Source organism: Larus michahellis, chromosome 6 (assembly GCF_964199755.1).
Source record: "Larus michahellis chromosome 6, bLarMic1.1, whole genome shotgun sequence".
Taxonomy (NCBI): domain Eukaryota; kingdom Metazoa; phylum Chordata; class Aves; order Charadriiformes; family Laridae; genus Larus; species Larus michahellis.
The window spans coordinates 61360198-61372770 of record NC_133901.1 but is presented as its reverse complement, the minus strand read 5'-3'; the positions used below and the strand labels follow the sequence as shown (position 1 = coordinate 61372770).

Here is a 12573-nt window from a genome sequence, read left to right as displayed (position 1 = left end):
AGCTAAGCTGAGATTTTTTATTTTTTTTTTTCAGTTGATGACCATAAGCCTCGGGTCAGGCTGGGTCTATGGGAAAGAAGGGTGGAAATTTGCAGGTGGAGGTTTAGCCATGTGGCTACAGATTCTGGCAGCCCCTTTACTAAATATATGCAAAGGGACGCATGGTCCTTACTTTGGATATGATAGAGACAGAGAGATAGGTATTCTCTGCTTAAGTTGCTTACCTGGGTTACCAACTCTCAACTAAAATAGCAGTGAAGGCAAGTTAGCCAAATTTATTTTTCTTTAACCAATATTTTTAGGGGAAATAAACAGCTCATCTGGGTCACCTACAAATAACATCTACTGGCCCTCCCACCCCATATTTCCTTTCTTTATGATTTGGGTAAGATTTTTGAATAACTATCCAATGCAATACGTAAACTATGCATTGTATGATAAAACGTGAGCTACTTCTACTGCTTGTCACATCTTTAAATTACTTATAGGAATAATCAGCTGAGCTATATAAAGCCAAAAATTGTGAGAAATTTGAGTGTGTATATTTCTGTTCATTTAGATTACTCCAAATAAAAGTTGATTAAAAAGGAGAAGAAGAAAATTGAATTAATTTAGCCGATTATGCAGAGAAATGTCAATTTAATAGTTTTCTATTGTTTCTTCATAATTTTTTTAGCCTCTCACATCCCCTAAGTCTTTTTGATGGCTTCTGTGTATGGGAAACTATTTTCTGATGAGAATCTTCTTTCCGTAAGGGAAAAAATACACATTTCAGTAAACTTATATAAAAATTCATGACTTCATTTCTAGTAAAACTTGTAGTCACAATACAAACTGGAAGCAAGACATTTTCAAAATGGAAGCTTAAATCTGTTTTAAAATGCAGTTTAAACTATATTTAATTTTGTATTTCTTCCTTTTGACACTGATATTCAGGTTCTTTCCAATCCTTATTTACACACACAAAACCCCAGGAAACCTATGCTGTCAGGATGGAGTGGGAAGTTGGTGGAGCCTGGGGGGGCTTGCATTTGGCTCTGTCACAGACTTCCTTCAAATGTAGGATTAGTTTCTAGTCTTTCCCTCTTTTCCTCCTACCTAGACAGTGGGAACAGTAATACTTGCCAGCCTGCTGAGGGCCTCATGAGAAAAAAGTCATCAGAAATGTGTTCACTTAGGGAGTGAGACATGTGGGTCCCTTGAGTTTTGAGATCTCTTCTTTTTCTTTACCCTGGAGATGTCTTTAAAAGTTAATTTCAACCTGCCAGGGTAAATTTGAAGTGTTTTAGTGCTGTGACATGCGTGGTGCCATTACAGACACTTAAAGAAATGCTAACCAATTCTTTAGCTTGTCACTGCTGTCAGGCCACTTAATATTGCGCTCTTGAACCGAACTCCTATGAAGGCAAAAAAAGCCTCTCTGAACTAGCTTCACTTTAGCTTAATGCAATAAGCTATAGCTAAAAATCAGCCAAGATTCATTAATAAAGTGAGGAAGAGGATGCCATCCAGAGGGACCTGGACAGGCTTGAGAGGTGGGCCCATGTGAACCTCATGAAGTTCAACCAGGCCAAGTGCAAGGTCCTGCATCTGGGTCGTGGCAATCCCAGGCACAAATACTGTTTGGGCGGAGAATGGCTTTAGAAGAGCCCTGAGGAGAAAGACTTGGGGGTGCTGGTGGACGAAAAGCTCAACATGTGCCATCAATGCATGCTTGCAGCCCAGAAAGCCAACCGGCCGAGGGAGGTGATTCTGCCCCTCTGCTCTGGTGAGACCCCACCTGGAGTACTGTGTGCAGCTCTGGAGTCCTCAGCACAAGAAGGACATGGACCTGTTGGAGCGGGACCAGCAGAGGGCCACGAAGATGATCAGAGAGCTGGAGCACCTCTCCTATGAAGACAGGCTGAGAGAGTTGGGGTTGTTTAGCCTAGAGAAGAACAGGCTCCGGGGAGACCTTATAGCGGCCTTTCAGTACCTAAAGGGGACCTACAGGAAAGCTGGGGAGGGACTCTTTATTAGGGAGAGTAGTGATAGGATGATGGGTAACGATTTTATACTGAAAGAGGGGAAATTTGGATTAGATATTAGGAAGAAATTCTTTACTGTGAGGGCGGTGAGGCACTGGAACAGGTTGCTCAGGGAAGCTGTGGATGCCCCGTCCCTGGAAGTGTTCAAGACCAGGCTGGATGGGTGTGGGAGGTCTGGTGGGAGGTGTCCCTGCCCGTGGCAGGGGGGTTGGAACTAGATGATCTTTAAGGTCCCTTCCAGCTCTAACCATTCTATGGTTATATGATTAAGAGGAGGCCAGGGAAGGCATAAAGACACAGTATGGCTGATCCCAAGCTGCTGAAAGGCCTTTAGCAGAGGCAGTGTGTCAGGGACACACATCAGTTCAGTGTTGAAAGGCCTGGGCTGCTCAGTGGGATAAGGAAGTTTTAAATAAAAATCCTGTGTTCTGCCTTAAAAAATCCACAGGAAAAATTCCTTAGACTTTCTAATGTGATAATCTGTGTGCTGGAGGGGACCGATGGCCATTCAGAGTGTGACCTCGGGAGAGAAACTTGCACAAATGAGGGTAAGGTCTGCCTCTTTGCTGCATGGAAACTGTATCCAAGGACATAGGATTCCCTGTATTTACATCTTGCAGTTGCCCTTCAAAGCGGAGATGTAAAACTCCCCTCAAAATGTCTCCGTGAGCCAGGCAAACAGTTCCCATTAGAAATGGGAATTTTGAGAATTAGAATTAGGGAATTTATACAAGTTAGAAAGACAGCCAGTGGTGAGAAGTGTCTAGGTGAAGCAAAGTAATTTGTAAAATAAGACTAACTTTCTGTGAAAATACAGAATAGGATAAAAAAACCTGTTCCTCCCTGAGAGAGAAGATGAGATCGGGCATTATTACATTCTGGAAGAAGTACCAGGCTTACACATGAAGGAGTTAAATCAAAACAGGCATCAGATGAAAAATGACATCTGTCAATGGCTTGTGAAAGGCTTAAATGGTTAGGTGTTGAGGAAGACTTTGACATTACTAGCTTTTGTGAAACATGGTGGCATGGCAAAAATCAATGGGCAACTTTAGTACTTGGCTATAAAACCATAAAGGAAAAAGTTTCAATTTAGGCGATGAGGGAATAGCACCTCAGCCTAGAAGGATCCCCAGAAAGAAAGAATGCAAACATCAACAACTCTACGGCAGAGTTTACAAACAGGCTTAAAACACTGCAGGCAGGAATACAAATACACTCCCAAATCGCCAGCTCCAGTATTTTTCACATTCACACACGAAAGATCATTTTTAATGTCTTAATTGCTCCTTTATTCAAAAAATTATTCAGTTAAAGCCTTTTGTATGGGCAGGCTGTGACTCCACAATTCTGCCTTCTGTGGTCTGAAAGCCTTCTATCCAAAAATCTGCTCATGTAGAGATTAATACGGCAGCAAATGGCAAATCTTGTGCTCAACCGTCCAGTCCCTTCGGAGACAAACCAGGTGGCAAATGTAGTTATGCGGGAGGTTGGAACAGATGATCTAATAGATGCTGCTGTTTCTTACTTAAAATACCTGCCTTCTGCCAGGGGTGAATTCATGTGCAGAAGGGGAAACAGGCTGGAGCCCATCTCTTCACGCTGCTCCTGATCACGACAGGCTGCCCTGCTCTGCTGCTCCCTAACCACATTACAGATGCTTCTGGTCCTGCCTCCCAGGGCTGGCTGCCACCCAGGCAGCAGTTAGAGCAGCAAGTTAAACTGTGGAGGAAGGAGGGTGAGGACATGGTACATAGCCAGTCTTCTCCTGGTCAAGGTCGGGGGGAAGCAGCTACCTTAATACGTGAAAACCAGGCATAACTGGTAGAAAAAGAGGGGGAAAAAATAGTAAATTGTGCCAATTAAAGTGATTGCTTCTTAATGATGTGTATTATAGGGAGGAACTGTGTCTGTTAACATATGTCTTTATTGGGAAGAAAGCTGCACTCTAATAGGCGGGAGACATGGTGTTACACAGCTTAAAGTCTGCATGTAACGTTTTTCTTTTTTGTCTTATGGAGTGTTCCGGAAGGATCTTGTTGCAAAAGAAACCTTGGCCAAACAATCAACTGGCCGATTCTTCAATTCTTCAGCAGCTTATATAAAATAAGTACAGACAGCCTTAAATTTGTAACAAAGGAGAGTAAACAGCAACTTGCTAGGGAATTTATTTAATCTATATATTCAAACTGACAGTCCTCTGAATTTCAGTCTGCGCTTCTTGAGAAAGAAGAAAATTTCCATAGGGTTCATGTTACTGGTTGATTCAGAATGCCTATTATCGTTGTGAAATACTGGTAGGAATGGATTGAGATATATTCATGACAGTAGGTGGACTAATGGAATTCAGTGACTTTATTTAAAATGTGCGGGAGTTTATTATAATACTGTAATAGAAATGTCATTTACCCTGACTGGAAGAGAGGGAAAAGCCCTGTCAATGAATAATAATGAAGTTATTTAAATGTCAACTTTCTTGCAAATAGTTTGCAAAATATAAATTATTCTACGTGTTCCTAGTTTTGTTTTATTACTCAGGGAAGTCAGAGCTTCAGTCCCACAGTTTTGGTACTTTTTTATACTGCCAAATGAACTAGTAATAATTAAAATGTTTATCTTCTTGGATGTTTGCAGAAATCATTCTGATTTACTGAAAAAGTAGGCAGTTCAATTCTAAACAGCTACTGGTAAAATTTGGGATGGTTTTAATGGAAGCAATTACAATTAAAATGGTGGGACAGCTGTGAAGTTCAGAATTGAGTCTAAATAGTCTGCTTCTGAATATTAGTCTTAGTAAACTAAGTATCATCTGCATTTCAGTAACATCCACAACGTCCTAACACACATCTATTTTTTTTCCATATTTAGTTAGACCTGCATGTATATCAAACCTCTCTGCAGGCTTTCCTATTTCAAACTCATCTGGACTTATTTTGATTTAGCCTGTAACTGTACCAAGCCAAATCAGGCCAAAATGGAAAGATTTACACACGGATTTATATTAGTTTGATGAAACATGTATGAACACACTCGCCCCCAAACACTTTGAGAAAGCATTGCAATGTGCATGTCTACACAAGAGCTAATATAACAGGGCTTACTGTTCACTCAGTTGCATATAGTTATTTCAGCAGCTGTGCCTTTTCAGCAGATGGTTGAGAAGGTATAGAGTTTCATTTTTGTGTTTTGAACTCTACAGGTCCTGGGTTTAGTCCTTTCAGGTGATTTATGCAGGCGTTTGCTTGCTCTGCTCATGTTATACAGATGCCCTAAAATTGAGTTTTCTCTGCAGAGCTTCAGAGAAGCAGCCTACCACACAAAGTGTGGGAGATGTTGGTTGATACATATCCGTTCCTCTTCAGATAGCTGGGATTGAAGTTGTTGATCCTACACTATCATTACCGCCTACACCCTGCTGAGGTGCATCTGTCTTTTGCAACACTTCCAGGTTAGGCTGGCTTCCTGGATCAACAAAAGGCTGAAAATGTCTTCATGTGTTACGAGTCTCACGCTGCTTTATACACCCATTTAATAAGACACATGAAGAGCTCAGTATCCAGGCTGCTAATCAATGCCTGCTTTGTGTGTGTGTGTGTGTATATATATATATGTGTGTATATGTGTATATATATATATATGTAAATAAAATAGGGATAAGATGAATGCAGGTTGGTGGTACCCCTGGGTCAGATCCCAACAGAGGCTTCACATGTATGCAGTGTTTCATTCAATACAGTTCTTTTGTTCCACTGCTCTGTGTGTGTGTGTATCTATCACCATTTCTTTGTGTTAAAGCCCTTCTAGGTCCCTGTCTGCTGTTGTATAATGTTTACGTTCCCGTTAAAATTTAGGTTAATTGTCAGGTGGTGTAAGAGAAACAACAACTTGTAACTGGGCAGGTAGAAGGACTGGCTATTGCTAGTTTAGAACGTGATAATGAGAGTAAGATCTAATAGTGGCTCCTTTGATTGCTTGTAAATTTGTTCATCTGCAAAAACCCCATGTTTTTCTAAGCTTTCCAATCTTTCAGTTGCTTTTATAGACTTTGACAGAAGCACACGTTTCCATCTGAATATAATGTTACCTGTAAATAAAGCTATGAATGCGAAATAATTGCCCAGAGTTTTGAAGTAAGAAAAGGCTGGCAATTCTGACTAAGATTACCATTTGTAATAGGCCTTCGACATCTGTTTGCCTGTGCTGTGGCAGGGGTACTGACTGCTTTTCTTTAACAATTTCAAAACACCTTTTATGTGTCAGATTTTCTTCACTCCTATCCCCTTTAGAAGGGTTCCATTTTGAAATCACTGTCACTGGTATAAAGAAGAGCTGCGCTACTTCATTAGTATGTTTTTCCTAACTCAGCAGGTCAGACTCAGTCCTTACATTATATATATGTTTTTATCAGATCAAACTTCACAAAGGATAGGTGTTGGTCAGACCACAACAGAAATATTAATTTCTGAGACGGCCAGGTAGTGAGGTGGATGGGGTAACCAAAGTGAACGACCAGTCCTTGGCAGGATTCAACATCCTGCTGTGGCTCCCTTTGCCCGAATGCTGGAACATCTCTGAAATATTCAGTAACAGAATAACTGTAAAAGTATCTTCCTGCTCCTCAGTCCACTGAGGAAATAGCTTGGTTAGTTTATATATGTGCTCCTGAGAGAGATGACCTTATAAAGGGAAAGATCAATCAGTAGATGAGAATTTGATATCAATGTTCTAACCAACAAAGGTCATATATGCACATAGGGGTGCTGATGTTTGGGGAGGGTTGGGGGGGAAAGAAGCTATGGTCATAGACCACAGGTCAATTGTTATATGACCAGGAGACATATGTGCAAATGTTTTGATAAAGTTCCTGAATAGAAAGACTCAACTTTAATGAAAATCCACATTTTAGTGCAATTCATCTTAATGAGTAAAAACCAAAGCTGCTGCCTTCTGGTTTTATCCGTGTACTGATTGCAAAATCTGAAATCCCAGAAGTGGTGATATGAATGCAGGTGTAAAACCGGACCCAGAAATGTAACACACTCTGCGCAAAATAAATAAAAATACTGTAGATATGAAGTGTTGTAAATAGCTTTGATGGTCAGGGGCCTGGAGCATCTCTCTTATGAGGAAAGGCTGAGACACCTGTGTCTGTTTAGCCTGGAGAAGACTGAGAGGGAATCTTATTAATGCTTAGAAATATCTAAAGGGCAGGTGTCAAGAGGATGGGCCAGACTCTTTTAAGTGGTGCCCAGCAACAGGACAAGGGGCAATGGGCACAAACTGGAAAAACAGAAAGTTCTATCTGAACATGAGGACAAAATTCTGGACTTTGAGGGTGGCAGAGCACTGGAACAGGCTGCCCAGAGAGGTGGTGGAGTCTCTTTCTCTGGAGATATTCAAAACCTGCCTGGATGTGATCCTGTGCAACATGCTCTAGGTGAACCTGCTTTGGCAGGGGGGTTGGACTAGATGATCTCCAAAAGTCCTTTCCTACCATTCTGTAATTTTGTGACTGGTTTGGGAGTGATTAGCAGAAGCAAAAATTCATGTTACTGCTTGCAAGTGAAGTTCTGTATGAATCCATTTGTACATTTTAAACACAAGATGCAAATTTATTACCTGCAAGAATATGTTATACTTTTTAATGTGTCTGTTACCCAGATATATGCCACTTTTCTGCAATTTGTGGACACCAGCTGTACTGGTTTGGGCTGATTATCTAAATCCCCTTGATATTAGAACATAACTCAGGCAACCATGAGCTGCATAATGAACAAAACCTCTGCCAATAAATGATCTTGGTTCTAGTAACATGCTTAGAGTAGAGTAACAGGAACTCTGCACAGTCTTGTTTATTCACTTGTTTTGTTCTTCCCCAAGACATGTAGTTAGTGTCCCTATGGACAACCCTCAAATCACAAATGTATTATTTCCTCCTCACCTATAGGTGGCTCCTAAAGCAAGAATAAAGCACATGTGTCCATACTCTCTGCTCATCCATGTGAAAAAAAACATATAAATTGTAGGTGTAATGATCACGTATTTAGGTTTTCAAAAGGATATCACTGTTTTTTGCAGAAAACCAAACTTCAATTTCACTGAACAATCAGCTGGAGCAGCTACTTTGGAATATGCCAAGAAAAGACTTAACAAAATTAGTCTAAGCTTGGAGTACACAATGAATTGATAACTTTAGTCTCTTGCTGTCTGCTATTTGGCATTTCTGACAATCATTATCACCTTTTATATGCAGAATTTATCATTTCTTATTGTACATATTTATTTTAAAATGCTTTAGGAAGGTGCTGGTTTAATTTTTCCTAATCTACTTTAAATGCAAATTATAAGCACTCACATGATGCTGTGTGTATATAATTAAGTATCATTATATACTACATGAATCATTCAAAAAGCTCTAGAGAGCCATTCGGCTATGTAAAGCATGACTTACATTGAAAAGCCGCCAAGCGACTGTGGTTTTGTGATTAAGTGTTTGTACTTATGAAATCTCTCTTTGAATTGTAGGTCAACAGATTATGGGACAACATATGAGAAACTAAATGATAAAGTTGGCCTGAAGACTATTTTGAGCTACTTGTATGTTTGTCCAACAAACAAACGTAAGGTAGGTGATAATGTGGTTGGCTCATTTTGACCTTATGATGGAATTTCTGTCCTGGTGATCTCTCCCAATTTCTTCAATATCTGTTCTATTTAAATGGCCATAAACTGTCTCTTCCTGTTTCTCTCCCCTTGAAAAAATCTGTAGCTTTACCAAAACACAAGCCAGCTTGTACCACCTATACTACCTAACAGTGTACTTTAGGGAATATACGTTAGCAAAAGATGGCTATTAAATGGATAGGTATAATAGGTATCTTGCATGTAATTGTTTGCTTACCTTCTGGATGATGATCATTTTTGTTGTCTGAAAGTGGGAGAGACTCATTAAAACAGTAGAAATTTTTCTACAGTGGCCAGATTGTATGTAACATTATTTGTCTTTTAAGTGCTCCCAATAGTGAACTGAACAGATTTGACAAATTCCTACAGAGAAAATGCCTTTCAAAGCCCAGAACATTTTAAGCACCCTACTGACTAACAATTTACTAAGAATTTATAACACTGATATATTAAAAAAAGGAATCTGATGCTGCCTTTGAGATACATTCTTGACAAAATTTTTGTAATTTGGAGGTATGCAATAGGAAGTGATGAAGCACAGTTCATAATGATGAGGAGGACTTGTAGTCTCACATATGCTAGCATATAGATATGCTAGTAAACAATATCATGTTTAAAGACTCTCCTTCACATGCTGTTTAAAAAAGGGTTTAACTTATATTTTGGTAATAGGCAATTATTATTACTACTGGTGTTTTGGTGAGGAAACTAAAAAGTAGTTTAAATCATTCTGAAATTACTAGCAATTTAATTTCAGATTTCCTCATATGTTGGTCTAGGAAAAAAAAAGTGACAATAAAATCAAAATGTGATTAAATAAATGGCAGTGGTGACACCATTGTCTTCTTGATTTATTAGCTGTGATGCTACACTGCACACACAGTGGAAGGCCCAGCTCCAGCTTTTTCCTCTACCAGAGGGAATATAAATGTGGCTAGAGTAGTTTTCTCTCCTTGCTTTCTGTCTTAGTGGATAATTCGAGTTATTCCAGGCAAAGCTCAATTGCATCAGCAGAAAACGCTAGTGAAGACTCATGTCTGAAGGAGGCTGTGTATATTTGGGCAGCTGAGGGCCACTGTGGTGCTGTCTTCATTATACTGAATCATTTGTGTATTTTTTAAGACACACTGTGAAAGGAAGAGGGAGCTGTCAGAGACAGCAGAGACAATAATGCTTAACTTTATTTCTCTTCTAGTTCACGTTTAACTCTTTGTTCAAAAGAAACAGGCACTTCTAGGCATGAGTCATTTGACCTGTTAAGAAATTGACCCTAGAATGATACAAATCATGTCCTAATGTCACATACTTTTCTCCAATTGATTGTAAGTGGAAGTCCATACCACCGGCTGAGGTGTAGACACGTGACAGGGTATACTTGATCCCACTCTCTACTCCCCTACCTGAGCCTGTGAATAGTGTTTTCTTCATAACCAAGGAATATTTGACTGATGCCCAAGGACTTTTTTCCTTCCCCTGGTAAAACTGTGTTTGCAAATACTGGAAGATAAAACTAGAGTGGACTTTTGGGACCATGCATTCCACTTCCTTGGTACAGGCAGCTGCCTCATGTGGTCCTAACAAGACAGCTATCAAGTGCTTTCTTAGTGGTATTCTGATTAATGGACTGTAGCTGTGGAATTCCAGTCCTTACCTGTTCTGATGAATTTAGGTTTTGCTGAAAGACCCTCAGAAAAAAAGAAGTTGACTACTGCTTACCTTTGTAATGCCATCCGATTGATTCCTCATACCTACCTACATTGGTATGATTATACAAGACTAGAAAAAAGGTGTAGGGGTGAAGAGATAAATGATCTTAATTGAAACGAACAACAAGTATGGGTTCAAGTCTCCTGATGAAAGTCAGGACTGGGATTAAATGGTCTCAAATTAGTGGAGAGATGTCATCTCATTGCAGCTGCCACTGAAGAAGATATGAAGTTTTACACTAGAAGCTAAAGAATGAAATTATCAAATCACTCAAATGTCCTTCAGTTTTGAGGTTTGAAGCGTTGGTCTCCTGGCACAGAAACTGTGGTGTGGAGGGTTTATATATAGGCATGCCTGATATTTGTTTGTTCCGTAGAACTAAGAAGGAGTTTAGCTGGGCAAAATCTGCATGATCCCTTAGCTATTGTGGTGCAGAGAAACCTAAAAAGAAATTAAGGTTTTGCAAGTATGCTAAGCCAACTTAAGTGCAGACTGCCTCTGAAAATCCTTCACCACCTCTGTCTGCACCTTCCCACTCCCTCCCGTGCACTGCCACCCTTGTTTGTGTAGCCATCTGGTGAGCTGGATCGAGGACTAATCTGTCTGAAAACTAATCCCTTTCCAGCTTAAAAACCAAATAGATGAAAGGAAAAAGCTTTCAGGTGGAAGTGTGGAACTGCCTGTTCTGGCAGAAGACTGCACTAAAGTTGGCCTATAATCAATATGAGACAGTGCCAGAGGAAAGCTGCAACACCTGGGATGAAGGACCTATGTAAAGGTCTAAGATTTAATTTTCCCAAACTTATTTCATCAGGACCAGAATTAGGCCTGCAGGGAGAACTTTTGGAGACCCTCCTTACACTGTCTATTTCTGTAGAATATCAGGCCGTTCCTACAATAAATGTTTAACTTTAAGCATGTAGCTAGTCCCCCCATGATTAAGAGGGCATGGGGAAGAGAGCGTTGGTCTATATTGTACTTCCACACTGAAAATACTTTTGCAGTGAAAGCAAAAAGACTAAAACTCAGGGTCTTTATCATACCTACTATGGAATGGAAAGCAGAAGGAAATATATTTACAAATTTTGCCACCAAGAACATTTTCAGCAAAAACCTGGGGATCCTGAGACCTGCTAGTAACTTCCCCCCTGAAATTCTGATAACATTACGAGAAACTCTGGTCACTCTGAAAGTTGCATCTTGTTTCACTAATGTGGGCTGGGTGGGTAGCTACAGACTTTTTTTTTTTTTTTTTTTTTTTTTTGTAAAGGACTCAACTACTCTAAAATCCATTAATTTTATGACACTTGTACTGTTCCTGTGAAGGGTTTATACACTGCTGCAGTTAATACTGGGCAAATGCTGACAGCGTGTGTTCCCTAAATTTTTGTTAGATGAGGTAAGTGGTTTTTCCGACTGCACCTGCAGCCTTCGATGGTCTTTGTTCTGCAAGTCATTCCTCAGCAGAGAGAAAAGGCTTCTTCAGTAGTAGAAAAGAAACAGTGCTTTTTCTTTTATCTTGAAGCTATTGCTAAACCAGTGATTCATTAGTGGGGCCAGCATGTACTTAACTTACTGAAGCTGCCTTCTTACGAAAAGAAAATAATCCTTTTAGCACATGCTTAACTTTTAGGAATAGTCCTACTGAAACAGAAGGTAAATGTTGAAATTTGCTGACTCAAGACTGATGCCTTATAATGAAAAAAACAAGTGTATGCTGTACGTAACCTTGTCTGTTCCTTGCAAAGCAGAGCAGTTGGAACAATGAACTGTAGAATGCATGTAATTGGATTTATTCAAATAATTAATAGATTTGTTCATGAATTTCTGATGATTTTCACATTCTGGAAAAGAACAAGCAGCAACATGTGTTGAATAAATTGTTTGTTATAATTTATTTGCTCTTCTCCATCTAGGAAAAAAAAAGTGTATCCATAAATACATAGGATTTGCACAGTCTCCCACAGTCTGAATGCCAATTTCTTTCTAAAAGCTTCCAACTTCCAATTCTTGTATCTTTATTGAACAAAATTAAATCCTTTAACCTGCCATTGCAGGCAATATTGTATTACAAAAGAGTGCTTTGAAAATAAAAATGAGAGCAAATTCAACTGTTATTTACAATTTAAATTCATGACCTATTACTGTTACTTGG

The 12573-nt window shown here is 39.6% G+C and overlaps 1 protein-coding gene across 6 annotated transcripts in view; it reads left to right on the top strand.

The window, feature by feature from the left end:
- Window positions 1–12573, top strand: part of LOC141745444 (VPS10 domain-containing receptor SorCS1-like) — a 306057-nt gene that overhangs the window by 120854 nt on the left and 172630 nt on the right. For all 6 annotated transcript variants that reach the window (XM_074593201.1, XM_074593202.1, XM_074593199.1 and 3 more), the window contains exon 3: window positions 8553–8652. In XM_074593201.1, the coding sequence (XP_074449302.1) occupies window positions 8553–8652 (100 nt within the window). The remainder of the gene's footprint in view (window positions 1–8552; window positions 8653–12573) is intronic.